This window comes from Primulina eburnea, chromosome 13 (assembly GCF_022965805.1).
Source record: "Primulina eburnea isolate SZY01 chromosome 13, ASM2296580v1, whole genome shotgun sequence".
Taxonomy (NCBI): Eukaryota; Viridiplantae; Streptophyta; class Magnoliopsida; order Lamiales; family Gesneriaceae; genus Primulina; species Primulina eburnea.
This window is the reverse complement of record NC_133113.1, coordinates 25,372,287-25,395,719: the sequence shown is the minus strand read 5'-3', so window position 1 is coordinate 25,395,719 and position 23,433 is coordinate 25,372,287. Positions and strand designations below refer to the sequence as shown.

Genomic DNA, 23,433 nt, shown 5'->3' with positions numbered 1-23,433 from the left:
TATGACAGAATATCTTCATGTTCCTACCAATGAAACATGATACATAACATCACATATTCTAGTTTTGAAATCGGGTGTTATTTATCTTTATTTCAGGCAGCTGAATCGACTAGAAACAAGTTTAGAATATAAAGCAATTTTTAAATTTGTTTCATGATCGCCATCATATATACGGTCTCATTATATCATAGTATATTCAAAGTCTTTATGTGTATGCAGCTTTCAAGAGTATACAGATAAAACAAATGTAAAAATGAATAAAATGTAAAATATTTATAAAATAAAGATAGTATGTAAGAGTCAATAAAACTTATGCCAACCGTTTTTTCCATTGCACCTACTCTAACATTTCAGAGTGCAATTACTTTGTATCTGGTAAATATATAAAAACCTTGGCTAACTCAATCAGTAGTAGATGATTCCGAATTGATTTAATTAAAATAAAAATGTTGTATTTAAGAGTTGAAAACAGGAAGTGTCTACTTTCTTCTCGATACAAATTTTTTTCTTTTTTCAATTCACTGGACTGGGCATCTAGGCCTCCAAATGTTTGCGCTGATAGACCAGCCGCAGTGGTGAGTGCGTCAGGTGGATCAGATTCGTGTTTTACTTGATCTTCATTTCATCAATAAGCTTGAGTTTATCAGACTCCAAGGTAAGAAATACTAAATTGACTTGTCATTGGATTGATTTTCTCTCTGATTTATAATTCAGGAGAGTGTGTTACATGTAGCTCGAAAAACAAAATATACTACACACGAACGACTCTTTCTTGTGTACACTTGATGTTATTGACGAACACAAGCTAATGATGTGAAATCATTCTAGATTTAAAATGTAAATGATATTTTTTGGTTAGATAAAAACATTGTAGTTAAGGGTGTTCAGCAGATTTTTTTTATTTATCAGAATATCATAATCACTTTATCAGAATCAGAATCCACATGAAATCGTATTTGAGATTTTAATCAAATTAGCGTAAGCAAAAACAAAATCCGGAGCTAAAAACACCACAGACTATTTTTTTTTAGGTGAAAAGATCACTTCTTAGTGATCTCAAACACCCCAGAAATTTCAAGGCAATTTTTTGATATTCCCAACAATAACCGATAACGATTTTCTTATTAGTCTGTATTTATTAATATAATATTATATTTCATACATTTATGTGAATCTTATGTATCATTAAAAATCTTATTTTCAGTAAAAAAAAATCGTATTAAACCCTTCTCTGTCATTCGTCAAATGTATTAAACAAAAGATAAGATAGGTTTATTCCTGTTTTATTTATTTGTTTATAAAGTTGTGAAGATTATTTTCTTATTCCTATTTGCCTCTGCCACGGTGTCTTTTTGGAGTCGAGCTCGAACTTCAAATTGGATTTAAAAATATAATTTCACATACTAGAATATAATAATAATTCGAATCAAGTTCAAACTCAAATACAGAGATCAAGCAATATTCTTCTTGAATAAAAATTAATATCAAGGATATAGGAAAAGAGGTTTAGAAGCTTGATTAACAACTTTTGAATAAAAGTTTATTGCAAAATCAACCAACTTCACTTGATATTAAGTATTTTATCCTAATTCAATCATCAAATAGAATCTGCTTCTACAAAATGGTCACCTCTAAAAGTAACTTGCAAATTTGTATTTTAAAGATTTGCCCAGAAAGATTAGATTAGCATAATCAATATAAACGGTACTTGTCATCCAAACCATCAAGTGAGCCAACTGTTTTCCTAAACATGAATGCTGACGCCTCCTGGAGTAACAACTAACTGTACATCAAATGGCTCTCCAAAGTATAAAATTACAACAAAAAAAGAACATCAGTGAATGGAAAATGAGTTCTTTTTTCTGTTTACTCCACGGGCAAACTTGGAAAAAAAAAAAACAAGTCATTACTTAGGATGGGGTCTCGGCATCATCTACAGGGCTCGGGTAGTCTTTCCGGCCAGGACTCGAGGTATCATCTGGAGTTTGAGGCCGAGCACCTCTGTCCCTGTTCCAGCCAGCACGAGGCTGGGGTTTTTTGAAGTACTTGGCGATGAAAGCTTCTGCCTGGTCAGGATACTTTCCCCTGATGTAGTTTTCGAGACATTTTCGGTAAGAAAAATCTTCTTTTCCCCCATCAACAGAGACAGCATAGAAGCACCTGCTTTCCTGGAATTGTCCATGCTTGTTGACCTGCAATACAACACGAAGTTAAGCTTCAAAAAAGAATCGGAAATGTATTATAAACTACTTTTCACAAATAAACTTTACGTACCATGATATGATCAATTCCTGATCCCATCTTTACAGCTTTGTCGGGATGGTGATTAAACACGTTTTCTACTATGTAATTCTGATCATCCGCCGACAGAGGATCGCCGTCATTGTATCTGCAAGTATAAGTAAACCATTTCAGTTCTTAGAATACATAATTTGTCTGTCCCGAAACAATCTTAGACAACAAAATAGACAACGAGGAAATCAGAAAACATTTTTAACAGCATTCTATTCGGAAGGTGGAGATTAAAAACCCAAGGAATATAAATTTACCCTGTCTGATGCATAACTCTCCTGATGTTCTTCATTATCGGTTCAATCTCTGAAAGAACGTCTTGTTCTTCCACCGTGAATGAATCCAAGCGCTGCCTTGTGGCGGTGAAAATTCCTAGTGAATTTGGGTCATCGACAGTCTTCACAGGACGAGGTCTGTTCTTCCAATCTCCTGCATTAGATGGGCCCCTACCTCTGGAACGTCCACCACGACCCCGCTGAGATCTTACATCTTTCTCACCGGATCCCCAACCTTGAGCACGTGGGGAGTCATTTGATTGCTTCTGACTGGAACCCCAATTATTGAGATGAGATGTCACCTTTTGTTCTGTGGGAGACAGTGAATCGATCTTGCCCCAGTCATTTGAAGAGCCCCATGTATTAGAGGGCTTTGTTTCTTCACCAGTCATTTTAGCCTCCCATAGATTTTCCTTTGAAGATCCCACATCAACAGAGTCCTCACCAGTTGAAGAAATCGAATAATCAGCATTTTTTGACTCAGGCTGAAGGCCAATTTCATCAGATTTAGCAATTTTCTTCTTCCATGAAGACCGTGAACCTGATGTATCAGAATCCTGGCCAGAACCTGATATGTTCCAACCAGCAGAAGACTGAGACTGCTCATCGTTCCCAATGGAAGTGTCTACTTTCGAAGAGCCCCACGTCTTAGAAGCTGTTGAGTCTTTTTGCTGCTTCTGAGTGGGGGACAGTGAACCAACCTTAGCCCAATCATTTGAAGCACCCCAAGTACCGGAAGGTTTTGAATTACTTGCCTGATCGCACCAATTCGTTTCACTGGAAGCCTTCACCAGATTGGACTGATCGCAAGGATGTGCAGATTTTGGTCTGGCACACTTGGTCTGGTCAACTTTGTTCTCCCACCCTCCATCAGAATCTTTCATGTCCCCCCAAGTGGAGCCATTCTGAGCTTCTTTGGAACAAGTACTTTGACTAGCTTTTTTGGTCCAATCATTTAACTGACCATCGAGATTTTCACCAAAAGCAGAATCAACCTTGTTACTCCAAGCGGACTCCATTTTGTTACCCGAAGCAGAATCGACCTTGTTACTCCAAGCGGACTCCATTTTGTTACCCGAAGCAGAATCGACCTTGTTATTCCAAGCGGAATCCATTTTGTTACCCGAAGCAGAATCGACCTTGTTACTCCAAGCGGAATCCATTTTGTTACCCGAAGCAGAATCGACTTTGTCACCCGAAGCAGAACCAGCCTTGTTATCCCAACCAGAATCAGCCTTGTTACCCCAACCAGAACCAACAGTGTTATCCCAACCAGAACCAACCTTGTTACCCCAAGAAGAACTATGTTGAGGTTCTTTAACACCCTGCGCAAATTATTGGGTATTAAACTTAAATTCTAATGAAGAAAATGAAGCATCAAAATATTGTTGATTAATAATTAGCCAATCTGCCCAAATTCACGAGACAAGCATCCAAAAGATCAATGACATTAGTTTCTTTTATCAGTGTATATAGGTGAGACAAAAACAAGATACAAATAAAAGTATGAGAAAACATAGCAAAGCCATCCTCCCCAAACATAATAAACGAGAAGAGTACAGCCTAAAAAAAGTTTGAGACTCTTCAATATCTTCTACTTCTAGCAGTAAGATTCTAGAGGAGCAATATGTGCACAACGTGAGACATTCGTAAAAGTGTTCCCAGAATGAATATTATTCAATCATAATTTGAATGCAATTGTAAATCAAACCCAAAATATCACCTCGGACAAATAGACACCATGTTAGAAAATACTATTTACATTGGTTTTGGGGAACTTGTTTAACCCTGATCCACTGCTAACGGAATAAATATATCTACAAGTTCAATTACATTAATTTTCATCAATCAGTAAAAAGTTTACCTGCTTAGAGAAGGGTTCATCATCGCCCTCATCAAATTTTACTTCATCTTCAAAACTTGGTTTCTCTAAACCAGATTCATGCATAGGGGATAGGTCCAATCCCATGTATTCATCATCCAGTTCCAGATCGTCAATATCCTCACCCAGGCAATCGGTCCCCGTATCTTCCATCTTGGAGCTATTAATTACCAAAGTAAGGAAATCATAGACATCAATTTCCCTTTCTGTCTTCAAATCAGCCTGAGAAAATGATAAACACACTTGTTGTATTAGATATTTCAAATAAAAACAAGTTTGGCAAAAGATATGTAGCAAATCATACCGTTCTTGTGTCCCAAAGAATCTCAAAAGGAGATCCAGTACCTACAGATACTTGTTTTCCCCAGGCACAAGAAGCCACAATGCTTGACAAAGCATCGACGTGGCATTTTTCAGCAGCTCTTTCAAAGCATTTTCTAGGGGTCTTACCATTGCAGGGAAAACACAAGGATCTTTTATAAGATCAGTATTTTAAAGAAACCCAATTAACATCATCAGACAAAAGAAAGGGTGAGCTACTTACAAATAAAGTGGCATCAGTGAATGGTACTTCAACACTAAGTGATCTAGACAAAGATTTAACCCCACCAGCATTAAATCCAATCAAAGTGCCAACACAAGTCATGCTATTACCCAACAAAAGAAGATGATCTTTCAGCACACCTTTTGTGACCATCGTCACTGATGTAGACAAGCGCTGAAACATAATGAAAAGCGTGAAATTCTCTTCAGCGAAGCAAAAGGATTCTATTTAATTAACACAACAGATTTGATGGCCTAACCAAAGTTTGACAGAGAGGCTGTTTTTGGCTCACAATTTCATGAAACGGGATTCTTGCTTCCAGCCACAATGGCCTTTTCCATTGTTATAAGAATGGAATAAAATCATAATAGACTTGGTTTAATCAACAACATTTGATTGACAAGAATTAACTTTTCAGAGGGTTCCAAATGACAACCAACATGAATTCACTGCCTTAAAAACACATGCATTTATATTACTTTGTTTGAAAAATGACCTAATCAATAATTATGCCTTACACTTATAATCATAATAAGAAAATGAACATTATCAAAAGCACATATTTAAACTCAACTATTGTCAAATCACACTTTCACCCTCATTACAAACTTTAATTTTCCTTATGCTTTTCCAAACAATAGTTATACATGTTATTTCCAGATTAACTGTTCCTTATTTTCCTTTTGAGACCATTTCAGCAGACTTCCCAGTTTTCACATTTTTTGTTGCTTCTATTTTGATCCGTCTATAATTTTCCCTTCGAACTTTCTCATTTTCCACTTTTCTTTGCACCAATGCTCTTCACCGTTTAACCCCATAATCCTTCGTTCATCTTTCCTGGATTTCTCTTTACCGATACTGAAATCCATTTTGTTTTATCAAAACCGATCGGAATTCAACCACTACCAGTAGTTTGTCGCAGCCTAATCCCAGCTTCCCAATTTCAATCTGCCAATAACCACGATTTGATCTGCATCACCACCATTATTCTTGCAGCGCATCCAATTCCATCACCGTGACCTATAATCCTTTGTTTATCTTTCACAGATTTCAATTTTCTAAACCTGTAAATCCATTTTGCATTATCAAAACAAATCAGAACTCAACCGCTGCTACTATGTACGTAGACGCCTAATGCCAAGTTCCCAATTTTGACCCGCCAATACCACGAATTGATCTGCATCACCGCCAATATGTTGGCAGCCACCTGCCAACTCCATCACCGGACCCATCAGCCACCAATCCATGGAGTCTGCCGCTGGGTACCTCCATAGGTAATGATTGGAGAAGAAAAGATCTGTGGGAGCTTTTGTCCAAGTGTAAAAAGGGCTAATTTTAAGATTAAGGGGTAGAGTCGGTTACAAACACAATAGTTTACAGCCTAATTCATGATTACAATATCACATGTGATTTTATAAGTGATTTATAATTATAAATCAGGTCATAGACAGTTTATCTGAACAGCATCAGGCTTTGAGGGTATTCATGGGATGGCAAATAGTCAACCAAACACAGTTATTCTTGATTAAGTGATAAAAATATGATGTGATTGGAAATGGATAGTAAGAATAAACAGTCAATTGTTTGGCAAAAACAGTCCACTGCTTTTTCAGATGGCTTGCTTTCAAAAAAACAAAAAGTGAGGGAAAAATGTAATCGACCAAATAAATAAAAAGAAAATAACAAATAAGGATTGTAAATTATATGTTCCATCAATCAATCGAGAATATAATTTGCAAGTGCGAACTCAAATTATCCATTCACAAACTATTTAATCACAATTGGAGAATTAAAAATACAGTTCCAAATTTTGGAAGAGGACAAATATATATCATTTTAACCATTTGTCAAACACCTTGTGTGCGATACAAATAGCATTTAGATCTTCCTAAATCCTCTGTTCAAAGTTGATTTTACCCGAAAATCAAGAGATGCCTCATTTTTATTATTCCTTGATTAATGAGTTCCCTCTCAATTCTTTTGGTACAAACAGAACCAAAATATATCACTTTTGACCCATATAAAATTGACCACTTAACAGAAGAAAAGAAATAAACACAAGGGGCGGCATTGTCATGGCTCTCCACCGTTAACTTTAATTTTTCCAGATATTGTTTTTCTTTCTTTTGGTATAGATTTCCAAGGGCACATTGAGGTTTTTCCCAAAAAAAAAATTTTAAACCACAATTTGAAATAATTTATCCCCATTGGAGAGACCCATTTATAATCACAATAAAGTCTATTTTAATACAGGCTTTAAGGATTTCATATAAGTGGCAAATTTGAACTAAACATGGTATAGGTCTTGATTAATTAGCCCATCCCACTCTTATCTAGCCAAGTAAATGCAGCTAATGGTTTTCTTTATCCAAAATCAATCCACAAACGGTAAAACTGAAGTACAACTCACAAGTCTCCTCCAGGTGCAAGATTTGAAGTAAAATTCACAAGTCTCCTCCCCTATAATGAGACCCAAGGCCGACGTTTCACTTCCTTTATGAGTAACCAGCAGCTGGTACAGAAGCTCCATATTATACCTCCATCCATCAATACATCGTATCCCACCACATCTTGTCCGTTGATTCATTTGCACAACCACATAAAGCTTTAACCCGCAATAAATCATTACAATCACTAGGCACCAATACAAAAACCAAAATTTCCTCCACAACTATAGGCCCGGCCAAGTCCCTATCACCACCACCACCACCACCACAATAGAAACAAATCGTAAATTGTCCTCTCTATTCTACTCGTTTCCAATGCTCCTGTCCACCAATTCTGCAATTTTTCAGTCACAGCTGCTGCAGTCATCCTTTACATTGTTGGTTCCCCTAAAGAAATCAGGTTCTACTTTATTTACACAATCAAGTGTACGGCTCTAAAATACTTGGAATAGATATGTGGGAACACTAATTAACATTTACATGGTAATAGTGTAACTTGGAACATGACTAAATTGTTGTTTAATAAATCATCCATCCTGGTTGGTGGGATGCTTTATCACTCTACAACTCATCTTTTAACTGGAACAAGGATAAGCCAATGATTTAAAAACTGTGAAACCAAACTTAACTGGTGATTCCTTGGGACTGGTAATCTATCAACACTAACCCTAACAAGCATCACACCCTATCTGTATTATATTATGAATATGACTCTAAAGAGAAGTATTAGATTCAACCTATGAAGGTGTCATTCCCTCATGTATTTCCATCTAGTCAGCATGTAGCATCGCAAAAAACCTGACGTGAATGACAAGCAGGAAAGCTGGTAGAAATACATTGAAACAGTGATACGTTCAAAGCTTTCTATATAGTCAATGCCTGAAGTTTCTTATCCCTGCTTTTCTGTTTTGATACGTAAAAAATTGGCAAGTTTTTATCCCTACTTTTCTGCTTTGATATGTTAAAAAAATAAGCATATGCCATTATGCAATTGGAATTGTATCGTCCTCCAACTATAAGCAACAGGTGACACATTATCCAACATAAAGATATAAAAAAAGAGTAGGATATTTAAATAATGTCATGTAGAGAGGGAAAGTGGTCCACAGGGTTAGTCTCAATAAATTGACATCCATCAGAAATAGGAGTAAGCTACAAAAATGCACTTCTTAAATAATACCTGGACAGCCTGCTCGAATGCACAAGAGATACCAAGCAGTTCTTGAACTTGTTTTATAGCATAAGGAATAGAACGCCGGGTATCAATCAAATGAATGACAGGAAGGCAAGAATCCATGACAATTCTCCATGCATCTCCGCTCTTTTTGACAGCTTCCTTCTCAAGGATCACATCTAAAGCCATTTCACCATTTGTACTTTTACACTGGCTCCTGATCCAAGTTGCTGTGTCGGGACTACTCCAAATTATATTTGCATTTGATACCCTAGGATCACCTATACATTTGTCGTAAAATATATCACATAATAAATCACATTCTTAAAAGAACCAAGGGCCAAACTTTACTCCCAATCACAAAATAATGAAAGAAAACTTACACGTGTAGATGTTTTTTTGTGACAGATTATTGTTGGCAGTGTTCTAAATTTTGGCCTAGGCGATGACCGACCTAACCGAAAAAGTGCTAGTCGGCCAGCCTAGGCAGCTCTAGGCAGCCCTAGGTGCCGACTAAGTCTAGAAGCCGCAGGCTTTCAAGATTTTTTCTTTTGGGCTTTTAGACTTAAAAGCCCAATAAAAAATGGTGTCTCATTTGTTGGCTTGTCCTAACAATTAAACGCCCAATTTTATAGGCCACGAGGCCTAAACTAACATCCAAGAGGCAACAAGAAAACCTAGTCCCTACGGTCTGTAGATCGTTTCTCTTTTGTCGAATTCGTTTCATCTTCATCATTCAAGCCAAGGGGAAGAGTTGCAGTTTGCTGATACTTGACACTATGGAATCCGCCTAGCGGCACCTAGATCTAGGTGGCCTAGGTACTGGTCTGGTGCCCGAATAGCGTCTAGTGTCTAGCGGCACCTAGATCTAGGTGGCCTAGGTACTGGTCTGGTGCCCGACTAGCGTCTAGTGATTGTTAGAACCTTGATTGTTGGAAAGAGTTTCCGTGATTGCATGCAAATTGGCTTGCCAATATGTTTCTTTATTACTCTATTGGAGGATTATTTCTTTCTTGTTTTGAGCTTCTATAGAAAGGGAAGCATAGAATATACCGATGCATCCAACTGTTGAGTTACCAAACTGTGACATATTTGTTTTGATTATTTGAGACTAGTTTCTGTTTTTATATATTAAATTAATCAGGCAGTTACTGAATTTTATATTTCCTCAACGGAAGTTTACCAGAATCAGAATTACCTTTATCAGAAGTAGAGCAAAAATTAATTCTACTGAATACGAAATAGCAAGTGTCTCAACCGGGTCTAGAACAAAAATTCTCTTAGCTGGAAATGGAACAAAATCATAGACCTGCAGACCTATAAAGATGGATGAGGCTACCTCTAATAGTTTCAGTCTATGCCCTTCGTCAAGCTTGTGTTAAATTTGTCAAAGACGAGAACGAATGGATTGGTGTAGGGCTTGGTGATATGATTGTGGAACAACGAATTGTCCACTCATCAATTCTGAAATATTGTAAAGATTGTAATCAAGTTGGTCATGACGGAATGCTATGCTAATGGTTCCAACCCGAAACAAAACTAGGAAAAGAAGGAAGCTAGTCCGTGACTTGAGGGAAATTATCATGGCTCGAAATGCAAAAGAAAATTCTAAACATAAGAACAATACTAAGTCTGCTGAATACAATGCTACTGATGAGTATAAATGTGCTTCTTGGCCAGCCTAGGCTGCAAGGACGCTTAGGGCGACTTAGGCGGCCGAAAGTTACCTTTTTCGGATTTATTTTATTTGAAAAGTTTTTTGGGCTTGACTTGATTTAAAAAAAATGAAAAGTAATTTTTTTTATAGGCCCGCCCTAAATCAAATTTCAACAAGAAATGCATTTCACTGGCTTTCCCTCGTGAAATCCGCCTAGGCGGGGGTCTTGGTCTAGCGCCTGACTAGCGCCTAGCGAATTTAAAATCTTGATATTCTCTGAAAAATATTACTTGTCATAGGCCAAATGAGCACAAAAATATAACAAGGAACACTAAGAGAAGAAAAATCAAAAGCATGCTAAAACTATGGAAAGCAATACATGCATGTCACCTTTTATGATTGTTTGCAAAAGAACTGGACAAACTGTATCAGCAAGTGAATGAGAAGCCCTCTCTAAGAGATCATCATACATTCCTCGCCAACAAAACTGGATGCAAGGAACATCAGTCCATTTGTTTTTTGAAGACAAGCAGAAAGTACAACATTCACTGCAAAGCAGAGAAGTAAACAATTATTAATGTAATATGGTTGTGTTTGAGCTCGATGAAGTATTAAATATTATCTACATATCATAATTAAGAAACCGCTGAAATCACAAAAAAAAAAATAGATATCTACTATATTGTATAGCCACAAATGTATTAACATTATCCTTTTAATGTCCTTTGCTCTGGAAACTTTTTAAAACAGAATGTTCTCTCTCTGCTCGTCTTTTTTTAGGCTTCTTTATAGCAAGGTCGAATTGCAATGCATGATCAACACGAAAATTAACAAATAAACCTGGTCAAAATTAAATATGGTGAACAAAACAACAAAACCAACCTGCAAGATAAATCTATCATCTTGAACAGGTTCCCAACCTTTTTCTTCTTCCGATGCAGATCAATGCTATCACGACATTTTTCAAAAATATCAGGAAGAGTAATATTTGATTGTCTGAGTTGTGCCTGTTAAATCAATCAGTCATGACAAAGAAAAACATCAGTGACAATAATTATGCCACAAGTTCTTTGAGAAATACTAAATATGACTCTGCTTTCTTTCTTCTTTCAATCAATCACCATCCAAACCCATTACCCTTTCATATCAACTTCAAAAATACTAGCCAAACACCATTTAAATATATCTAAACAAACCAATTTCAAAATCCTCAAAAGTTTTGAGGGCCAAAGAGCTAAAATCAAACCAAAACAGCTCAAACTTCTACAAGATTATGCAAAAACCTTGTTCAGATGAATGTGTCCAATGAGGCCGGAATTAGACTCATGACTCAGCACGATTGATGGTCTTCTATATCTGTAAACGAGGAAGTATGACAAATTAATCACATCAAATACTGATTTATCCTCTTTGTCCCAAATATTACCGTATTTATGGAGTCGCCCACCACCCATACAAGGGACATACTGACATAGCAAGTAGCACACAATATTGACAGGTTTAATGTGCTGCTGAATATCAAATGTGAAGTCTAAGCACAATGTCATTTTCTAGATAGATATCAATGTCTGATTTGTCACCATCCAGGCTTATGAAAGCCCAAGGACAAACAAAATAGGCAAAATTCAGAAGTGTGTGAAATGCATTACTATGACATAATATGAAGCATGACTGCTGACCTAATACAAATTATCTGCAGCAGTATGTGGTAGTTGATGCATTGTGCAAAATAGTAACACACCCTGCTAAGAAAACTAACCCAATAGGTTTTCCAGTCAGACAAAAGCATTAAACATGTCCTTCCCATCATCCCTAAAAGTTTTGTTACCAGAACATGGTGTGTTTATCACGACATTTAACGATTATGACATTGTCATAAGCTGATTTTCAACATTTCTCGCATTCCAATTACCAGACTCGGAGATACTTAGAAAATTCAACTCTGCGCCAAGTCATTGGGGCTTACACAAGGACAGAGGAAGCATATAACAGTTGACAGTCATATTATAGCAAAAAACTAAGTGTAACCATCCGGAGTGCATGTACTTGAATACTATGTTCGTATTTTCATAAAATCACGGGTCTTGTGCTTGTTTAGGTCTGGTAATCTAGGAGTTTCAATCAAACCTGATATTGCTTTTAGCAATAAAAGGACAAAGGATTTTAATTTATGATGAGGGTAAACGATTCAAAATGAGTAAACAAAGCTATTAAATATAAATATTAAATAAAGGCAAACATTTGGAGATTTGAAAATGGCATCCTCTTCCAATTGCTACCACACTAAAATTGAGCACGTGACTTTCCACAGACCATCCTCCTTTACCCCACCCTTGCTTTTTATGGCAGAGGAAAGAAAACATCACATTGATATGGCTTTTGCTGCCAACAATGGAGTAACAAACAAGAAGGAAATAGTTAACATGGATTTAAACCTCACAAAAAAGATTGGTTCATCAATAACAGGCATTCAGAGAATTTTCACAGAAGTAAAGCAAAATGAATCACATAGCACATATTGACTGAAATGTCAAATCTAATCATCACTCAATAAAAGAATATAAACAAGGAGGTAGACGATTTACTCTATCAAGAACTCGATGGCTGTTTCCTTAAGACTAACTTTCTTCAATTGATTCTTCACAATCAGTGCTGCATTTTCACGGCAATGATATCTTCCACAGTCACAATCATTCAAATACAAAATTACTCGTCTGTCAGAAATATCATTTTTGAAATTGGATGCACAAAGTAATATCTCCTGAGATCAAACAGAAAAGTAATTATGAGCCAAGATTGTTTCACAGGTAAGGAAATATAATAAGAATGTCAGGTAAACACATTCTACCCGCTTATTTGTCAATTACCTTCATCATCTCCCAAGAGGAGTTGCTATTTGAAGAAGAATCAAGAACAGCCTTATAAGCAGGATTTGATATAGCAGTTGCAGCTAACACTCCAACGGGATCTCCAGGACAAAACTCACTTGAGATATTAGCGCCGTTAACTCCATATTCGAATTGAATGACTGAATTGCTGCACTTATTTCTAACGGTGTTATCATAGCAAATCACTACGTCTCTAAGGATGGCCATCAAATTCTTAAACAGTGTTCCTGGTTCAGTTAACCCTCTGGTGGAACGGACAGTCACTTCTCTAGTTGAGATTGAATGAATCATTTCCTGAAATGGATCCAATCCTCGAAAGAGAGGTCTACTGATCAACCCAAATTCTTCAGTAGCATGGTCTTCACAAGAAGGATACTTCTTTTTGAACAAAGATGACATGTCCTTCACCAACGTAGCAGAATAAAACTTCCCCCTGTCTGCTATCTGCAGCCCCAAAAATCCAATTTGTTGAACCACCTTGGTAAGGGCTGACTCACTTTTGCATTCTACTAGGTGGCTGATAGCAGAATATTTGACTATGAAGTCAGTGATTGGTGTTTTCAAACTGCGCAGATAATTGTCCAACTGCAATGCAATTGATTCACTATAAAACGCGCGCAAATGATACAACAGAGGTAATATCTTCTGAATTTCTAAATGCAAATTTTCTAAAACCCCTGCAGGTATGAAAAGATCTCTTAAACTAACACTGAATCCTTCCTTGTAAAGAGTTTCCATCAACAAAGGCTGTAGAGAATTGAAGAATTTCAAAACCTCCTTAGGTCCCTTCAAGAAGAAAATTGAGGTGACAATGTCATTCACAATAGAAGACATCGCATCCCTACTAAAATCAACTCTTACAACCTCGCTTTTTGCAATCAGATATTTATCTCCAACACAATCAAAGGACAGAGGTAAAGTTGTCTGCAAAATCTGGGGACCAGTCCATAGAGGGCCAGACTTAGACTTCACAACTGCCGGATTAGGAAGCAAATTTGGTACAAACATTGCCAACTGCTGTGATGTCGCTCTGCTCAAGTAATATTTCCCGAAAATGAGTTTGAGAGATAGAAGTGAATCAGTTGCCAGTTGCAAGTTAAAGTTCCCGGTGTGGGAGCTAAGCAGCTGCTTCTCAACTGAGAAAAGCTCCACCACCTCTGCTTTTGCTTCAAGTGATTGAGGATAAAACAAATGGATACAATCCCCATCAAAATCAGCACTCAGTGGACCACAAATAAGGGGATTGATCTTGACAGTATGATCGTCATGTACATATACAGATAAAGCTTGCAGGGAATGCTTGTGCGTAGTTGGTGGCCTGTTTATGAACACAATGTCTCCATCCATTATTCTCCTATGCACGACTTGACCAGGTCTCAAAAATGTATGATCCTTTGACCCTTCCCTCAACGAATATGTCGAAAGACCATCCCTGTAAGTTAAGCAGAGCTTTTCATCCACCAACTTTTGCAAGTATGTCATATTGTGCTGACTTACCCTCTCCTCAAATGTAATCTTTTGGGCTATTTCAAATGGCAAGCCAATCTCAGACACTCCTTTGAACGGATCACCAGTTATCACACTACGAGATGAAAACCCAGAACCCTTCCTAATAAATAAAGTTTTCATCTTCGCAAGCCACGCTTTGGTAGATGATGTGTGTTCTTCTTTATTCACTCCGAAGCGTGCATCCACATCGCGAGATGCCTGATAAAGGAAATCAGAGTTGGAAAGCAACACATAAGATTAGGATAAATTAGTCCACCTCCACAAGGTTTGTCCAACCTCACAAACCAACCTCTCGATAGGAATGATAATTATCCACTGTCCCTAAGGCTAAAAAATGTTTAAATTTGGACCCAAACTTTTAGCGCCACCCTTTTCAATCAGTGTTTGTTTCTCTTTTCTCTTAAACTCTTTCTTTATTTCCTTTTCTTTATGTAGGAAAACCATGGTCAATAGCTTGTCTACTCATGTATAGCAGTCGTTTAGGAGATCTTATAACAATTTGTATCCTTAAAATTCAGCTGATTTGATTAAGTTCCTGTTTAGTTCAAATATCCCATAAATTATGGGATCTGATACAACCCTAATCAGCTACCCTTTTGCCATCGCTATTGTCTATATAACTCAAGAGTATATTATTTGTACATGAAGAAAATTTTTACATAAAATAGTTCATAGTTTGTGTCATGTAATCAGAGCCTCAAGGCTTTAAGTTTTCTAAAAGAAAAAATATTTCTGATTTATCGGCCTAAAGCATCCATCAACTCAACCATCACCTAGCCAACAATAAAAAAAGAAAAATCTCCTGACCGTTTCGCATAAACAAAATAATCAAAAAAGTAAAAGGTACCTTGCCCGTTCCTCTAAACTCGAGATACTGAGCAACAGCTGCTTGTAAATCATTTGCTTCAATTTCATGAGATTCAAAATTTGGCATTCCAGACCTTGAATTTTTTATGACTTCTACTTGTTTCAGCACCTTTTTAAGCAATGTTGTTGAATAATCCTGGAGGTCCACAAGTTCATGACAATCAGCCAGTAGATGAGCAAGATACAAATAACGAAAAGGGGGTTTAAATGCCTAACCGTGGATGTAACACTCATTCCATCAGAAATATCAGGCACAGACAAACAGTTTGGAGGGACTGGCAAATGCTGGAGGATATATCCATCTTGTGGGAAGTAACCTTTAGCTTCAAGCTTTTTTCTGGTCTCTTGAGGAATTTTTCTCAACATGACCATCACCTGATAGTTTTAGAGATGAGACAATTGTATCACCTAGCTCAGTTGGTTGAAGATAGTGCATATTTTACAAGTTCAAAAGTATCGCACATATTAGAGTTTGACATTTGCATCAATGAAACTACAAAAATCCAGCCACTAACGTTTCAATAATCTTTTTCATCCATCTTGTTGGTTTGACAAATTATGACTCAAACCAGAAGGGTGGAGACAGAAAAGTGGAAGAGAACCTGATTCTTCAAATACTGAGAAAGCCAAGGAACTCGTGGGAATGGAGCAACTGTGAATGAGAGAGAAACTTAATAGATCTTTCCTCTCACTTTTCTTTTTTCATTTTTTTTTTGGGTGGGTAGTGAAACAAGTTTTAGAAAAGTTGCACATAAAATTTCAATTTTTTTCGTTTGCCGGTAGTCGACCACCCCCTTTCTCTCTGCTGGGTCTGCACATAAATCTGGAAAATAATTTGAAAAAAGAAATATAGATATGTTTCCACTTTCTGAATATGAAATATTCAAGAAAGAAAAAAAGGACCAGATTTACAAATGTATACATTATTTTATAATTCTTTTACAAAATACATTTTTATCACACCTTTGCATTCTCTTATACATACATTATTTTAATTTAACTTTTCATCTCTTTCAAAAAAAAATCCATGATTATCTTATATTTTAATCCAAAACATTATATTTTCAAATTCTAAATACCTAATTATTTGTAAAAAAAATTAAATAAAGCAACACATTCTGACATGATATTCATCTATACTAGAAAAAATCTCTTGTAAAATATATGGCAAAGCATTCATCACATTCTCAATTCTAACTTCTGAATTTACACTTCCAGGAAATGTTTCCTATAGTTATTTAAAGATAATCAAACATTGACCCTACATTTATGATAGTCATAAAAACGTTCAAAAAGATTCCACATGATCATCATGCTCAACATTTTTTTGGAGATCTCTCGAGATCTCCGGACAATAGTCCATGAGCTCTCGGAAAAATCCAAGCATCCATTAGAATAAAGAGTGAAAGAGCTGAACCTCTGAGGGCAGCAAAGGTCGAGAATAGGCATGCCCATAACGAAATCCATATTTTTCCAAGAAAGTCCAGAATCCTTCTTGAAGTGCAAATTTTGAAGGCAATTTCAACTCCAATTTGTAAGCCCCGTCCGTAGTCTTGACCACATTTATTGAAATTCGTGATGTCTCCTGTGAAACGGTGATCAGTCAAGACAAATGAAAATTTTCCTTTGAAATTTCAATAATTTGTTTTCAATTGGGTGAACAATATTTTAATTCATCTTCAAGACAGTATATTAACCCTGTGCATATAGAATTCAAACTTTGACAAGACAACTCAAGTATTATCATTTAAATTAAAGGATCGACTGCCAAGGCCTTCCTTAGGCCAAAAACAAATGAAGTCTCTAGCACAAATTATTTACTTTTCAAAATGGTCAAGAACTCTTTTTATAATAAATTTTCCTCGAAACTGGGGAATACTCACAGAATCAAGAATGCTCACAATTGACCATTAAACAAAGACACCTTTACACTTTCCTTCTATGATATGGTCAATGGAGCGATATCAGAAAAACAGCAGCATTCTACTTCTCGAGTATTTGGATATTAATAAACAGCATTTCAATAAAACCTCCACGAATGCTTGGGATTATGAAAAAGAGAAAGAGCATGATATTCAAGGAACTCGTGGAAAGTTGACTGTTTAAAATTAATACCAACCAACTGATCAAGAATACGTTAGTGATGGATGGATATTAACATATAAATCCCAATGATAACATAGTAACAATAATAACCTGACATTTTCGCAGTATTCCCATGGAAAAAGATACTCAATGACAATAAATTTTTCCCAGTGTTTCAGGAGGCAAACAGACAAGATGGATAATTGCACCTAAATCTTATTCAGAGCATTCTTGCTGAACCATAGGAAGATTTGCATCTTGTGTGATGTCTGATAATCACTGGAGCACTGATTATAATAATAATTTAAAATTAATCATGGCTAAATAACTGGTGACAACTATACAAAGAAAATTCAGGCAACCATATAGGCCCTGAATAGCCCGAACAAGATCAGTTTACATGTAATATTAATTTACAAGAAAATTCAAGTCGCAGTTTCCAGTTGCACATCGGTATTCCTTCATTTCTTGAAACAATGAAACAACATAATCTTGAACTCAAGGTGAGAGTAAATATGAACCTCCTGAGCATGTAAAACTAAGTAAATGCTGGCACTATTTCCAAACTTTAAGGACATGAAAAAGAGAGCACAAAAAATCAACAGACAGTTAAATAGCTACCATTAATGATAATGCATAGGAGAGTACAGAAAAATAAAATCTTGGAAATATACAAACAGTTGAATAGCTACCTCACAACATGAAAATAGCACTTTATCCAGAACACCAATATTCTTAACCTGAAATTGAAGAAACGAATAAAACAAAATTAAGCGCAAAGAAACATGCGAGCAGTAATACAATGCATATTCCAGTGATGTTTACACACAAAAGAGAACCAAAATGTAAACAGCATCAAAATTGTAACGACTGTTGCTATTTCGAAACTCTTTACTTTTTATTATTCAAAAAGAAAAGGAAAGATGTGAAAAACTAATGGGATACAATACCTTCCTATTTTTCAACTTCAAACACTTCAGGCACAACAAGCTCAGCATTTTCTTCAGCTCCATGACATGGTCAGGATGATATATGGGAGTTGGTAATTCAACATACCCAAAGTGGCCTGACATATAAGCAGTAAAACCGAGGACAAAATGAAATTGCAGTTGTCGATAATTTCGGAGGACCATTGTACCATGTTGTGTAAATTTTGCTACTCAAAAAATTCATGTTTATTCTCCAGACTACAATGTTGGTGGAGACATTAGCATACCTTCACATTGCCCAGGCTCACCAGTGCCACAGGACTCACATTTGCCAGCTTCAAGAGGCAAGCCAAGGAATGGATTTGAAAGTTGGCTAGCATGACTGATGGGGCAGTCACTGATCGATGCTTTGCACTACCCAAGAAATTAAAAGAATCAATGCTTCCTCCAGATAATATAGAAAAGAGATTACAATAAACTACTGTAGGCAAATGCTCACTAGAATATAATTTTTCTTTTGGTCATGATATCCAACGGAATAATCATAAAAGTGTTGACAGTAGTAACATAACATAGTTAAACATGTCTGGATAGAATAATGTTTGTATTGAAAATGTATAATAAGAAAAGAAATCAAGAACGGGGTATTTGAACAACTTCCCATTATCAAACTAACGTCGAATGAAGAACAAATATAGAACAAGAAGGGAAACTGTTCACTTACTATTTCTTGCCGAGTAGCCAAACCAAATCTTATTCCTTTAATCTTCCCTTCAATAGCTGGGGATGATGAACTTTCTGCCATTTCCTTAAAAACCTAGAATATCAGATGAGTACATTCAAGATCAGCTTAGCATTCAAAACTATGGAAAATAAATTACCTTTGTAAAAATATACCTAAATCAAGTTTGCTAGAACTGACAATTAGCAAAAAAGAACTTTGAGACATGGCATTCTAGCATTGTTTCTTGTGGCACCAATAATTTTTTTTTTTCATTTCTCATAGAGAAACCCTTTCATGCACTCCACAAACTGAAAAAAAATTACTATCAGTAACAAATTCATAATTATGATTATGCGTGATCATATAATACTAACTTCAAAATTAAATAATACCTTTACAGTTTACAGGCATCCATAAACATGAATATGATCGAAGGATTCAACAATGAGAAAATCCAGAATCTTACAGTCACTTATAGTTCATAAGGATGTATCACATTATTTTCGCTTCTAGTAGGCGATTAAACGGTGACCAACTAGAATAAAAGATTTCCGACAGCAAAGGATAGCTGTTTTTGGAGTCAATCGTTGCATTAAATATTGTCAGAAACTTAGAGGTGAGTGCATAATATCACTTCTCCCAATAAGACAGAGAAGTGATTTGGGGTGCAAACGCTTTTTAAATACAAATAAAAACATATTGCTACCATGCATTTAACCATTAGTTATTTTACATGCTTAAATAAAATCTCAAGTAGATGAGAAATTGCATTCACGAGTTTTGAAAAAAACACATCACTATTAGAAGCATATTCAATGCAGGGTTCATAGAGTGATAATGCATAGTTAAGTTAAATATCTATTCTTGCTCTCAGTTTAAATCATAATTCGCCTAATCAAAGTTTTTGTTTCCTTCACACATATTTCTCAGCAAAGATCCACAAATTGATCAAAGCCGTAGCATCCGTAATGCAGACTTTTGATTGAAAATCCACATCAAGCCATTATGCACAGTAATGAATATGATTCTGTCACAACAAGCAATCTAATAACCCAAATAATATAAAACAATGTCAAGGTTGTAAATGGCGGGAGGCGGTGGCGGGGCGGTCGGTGACCGCCTACCGCCTCTGCCACCCAGGCGGTTGAATTTTTTTAAGTAATTTTTTATAGATAATCATGCAACATAATCACAAATAGTCATCATTATTCATGTAAAATGTGCAATTAAATAATGTTTAAACACAAAGAAGCTTTATACAATATAATATCATCTAGATAATGTGCAATTAATAAAGATTCATCGTCATATTAATCCTATTATGCTAACAAAGTGATATAATTATTTTTACCAAAAAACTAAGTTTAAATTTCAAAATTTCAATCAATTATCTATCATTGAACAAGTAATAGACTAAACATAACTAATGTGTGGTGGTTGAGGATTGAGAGTGAAAACCAAAAATAAAATAAAGAAAGTGAGGTGTGCTAGGGTTTTGATATTTAAAATTAGTTGACTTTGACTAGGTTTTTAAAATTGTTGACTAAGTTTTAAAATTGTTAACTAAGTTTTAAAAATCTTGATTGTCCGTCTGCTCGCAGGCTCGACCCGCCTCCCCAACGTCGTATAGCTTGGGCCGCCTAAAACACCCGCCTCATATATAGGCGGTGCGGTCAAGGGTCGGTTACCACCTAGGCAGCCGCCTCGACCGCCATTAGAACACTGAATAATGTATAGTAAAAACTGCAGTTTGCTTTCATCAATAACTTTAAATTGTAAATCCTAATTTATATCCTTAAAATTTAAAAAAATTAACCCCTGATATATCCTTTTAAAATTGCAAAACATCCTTTCGTATCCAACATGATCAGGATACCCTCCTCTGACCATGTCAAATACCATTACCGTTTTCTTTTTTATTGCCTTGATATTTCATGTCCGTAGCCATCCAGCATCCATATTAGTATAGGACACAATATGTGGTCATTTTTTAAATATCCATAAATTGTAGGAATTAAGCATACAACTTTATATGAACCATATGCAACTCACAATCAATAAAATCGTAATTAGACAAAAGTCTATCAATAAACAAAAGTGGGGGACAAACACATTGAAAAATAAAATAAACTAGCAAATAAGAAGAAATATGTAGGAAATATCACCTTCAGTGTCAAACACGGAACGTTTCCTTCACCGTCAAGCTTTCAACACCTATGACAAAAGGAGAATCACATCCGAACAACATTTGAATGCTAGAGCCATATAATTAAATACATAAATGATTTTCAGAAAGATAATGCACCCTAAGCAAGGAAAACAATGAAAAAAATCACCTGTCACCTGTGGAGAAAAATGAAAAGCAGAATGAAAATTTAAAAAAAAATCCACATGGCCGCACTCGGCATATAGTTTCTTCTCCTTGGAACTTTAAATCTTTTATGCCTTGTGGAAGGTATAGATCTTGGAGGTAGCATATATTACTCATTTATTCTTGATATTATGCACAATGGCATATACAATGTTTTGTATAAGGTCATTTACATTATCTTGTATACAATAACATACATAAATTCATAGCAGTTAAATCAAACATCTCATTTATCATAACTTTAATGACTTCACGTTCAAATTTTATCAAGAAAATTTGATATGTATAACAACTAAATCACGAGAAAATTAAATATATCATTACCAAACTTAAAACACCAAATCGTACTCCAAGAAATAAGATTCAACCTCTAACCACTCAATTAAACTTGAAATGGGATGAGTTCAAATTCAACATGGCTTGAAGAATGCAAACAAAAAGTGCTGATAATTTTGCATGTCAAATATTAGAAGCGCAATCTGCAATATTATTAGCAAACAAAAACACTGCATTACATGTCCAGTGATAAACCATAGTGCAGGTTGGATCTTTCCGCTGTAAGGAAACGAGACAGCGTAAAAAAACCAAAATGTGCTTCAAGAACAAAGTAAAATACACTTACTGTAAGAGGGCTTTAGGGTTTGCGCGCAAATTTCTGGGCTCCAATTGCATCTGGTTGTTTCTGGTCTGGAATTTGCGCAGCTAAACCTTGTCGCAGATTTGTGCCCAAATTTCCCCCGGCTTCTATTGCGTTTTCCGATAGTGAAGTGAAGGGAAGTGACGTTTCTTGGGTTCTTGTTTGTCGTGATATCGGGCCTTTTTTGGGCCTAACTATTTCTGTTGGGCAGTGTGCTTACGTCTGGAAGTTGTTGGACATTGCTGAAATTGTGGGCCTGAAGATTGCGACCCAGACACAAATTCTTCGGCTTACACTATATTATTTAGGAGTGTTCAAAAATCGAACCGAATCGAATCGAACTTTAAGATCAAATCAAATTAAATCGTATGATTTTGATCAGTGTATGGTTTTTACTTATAATTATTTTAGTATACGATCAAATAAAATAATTACTTAATTTCTATAATATTTTTTTGTGCAAATTACGATATCTCATTCACTTTGCAATTTAAAATTTAAAATTAGTCATACACATCATACCGAATCGAATCGAATCGAAATTAATAGTTTGGACTTTCGCCCAGCTTTCATCCATTTTCCAATGTTTTATTCCTTGTTCGTGTTCTGCGCATTTTTCAGTCTTCTTGTTGGATATTTTTAAATGACCATGTCTAGAACAGTTTTGGTTGATTTTTCGGTTGATATGGAGTGATTTCATCTAATTTTCAATTCATGTAGTTTGATTTCAACTAATTTTTAGTTCATGTGTATTGCTTCTTGATTGACTTCGATTGATTTCGGTTCATGTAGACTAGTTTAGATTAAATTTTTGTAGTTCATTTGGATCGGTGTCGACTTATTAAAATTCATATCAACGGATGTCGACTGAATCGACTGAGTTTGATTATTTTAAGTTCTTGTGAACTAGTGTTGACAACCCATTTTTGTTCAAGTTGGTTGGTGTCTATTGAGTTTTTTTCATCTAGATTGCCTGCCTGCCTCTTTTGTTAATGTAGATGGGTGTTGCCTGATTATGGGCGGGTGTCAAGTAATTTTCAGATTATTTTATTTTAAATTTATTTTATTTAATTATTTTTTACATAATTAATCAATAAAATCTCTAGTTGCGTAGTCTCATCCCAATAGTCAAACACGAAAACTCTTATAAGA

General features: G+C 35.8%; 1 protein-coding gene across 4 annotated transcripts; it reads right to left on the bottom strand.

The window, feature by feature from the left end:
- Window positions 1-1,632: 1,632 nt before the first annotated feature.
- LOC140808821 (DNA-directed RNA polymerase V subunit 1) lies at window positions 1,633-22,452 on the bottom strand. Of its 4 annotated transcripts, XM_073166108.1 has the most exons (23): window positions 22,267-22,452; window positions 22,020-22,123; window positions 21,439-21,487; window positions 19,447-19,581; window positions 19,274-19,366; window positions 18,837-18,963; window positions 18,571-18,686; window positions 18,313-18,360; window positions 16,953-17,120; window positions 15,752-15,910; window positions 15,516-15,671; window positions 13,139-14,866; window positions 12,857-13,032; window positions 11,555-11,627; window positions 11,154-11,278; window positions 10,662-10,819; window positions 8,621-8,895; window positions 4,994-5,167; window positions 4,754-4,894; window positions 4,432-4,671; window positions 2,550-3,892; window positions 2,275-2,389; window positions 1,633-2,192 (listed from the first exon to the last, which is right to left on the bottom strand). In XM_073166108.1, exons 5-23 carry the CDS (start codon window positions 19,352-19,354, stop codon window positions 1,911-1,913), a joined length of 5,685 nt encoding a protein of 1,894 aa, XP_073022209.1. In that variant the 5' UTR covers window positions 19,355-19,366; window positions 19,447-19,581; window positions 21,439-21,487; window positions 22,020-22,123; window positions 22,267-22,452; the 3' UTR covers window positions 1,633-1,910. The 4 variants fall into 4 exon arrangements, with proteins under 4 accessions (XP_073022209.1, XP_073022208.1, XP_073022207.1 ...); XM_073166107.1 differs by lacking the exon at window positions 19,447-19,581 and having other exon boundaries at window positions 22,013-22,123; XM_073166106.1 differs by lacking the exon at window positions 22,020-22,123.
- Between the last annotated feature and the right edge of the window lie 981 nt (window positions 22,453-23,433).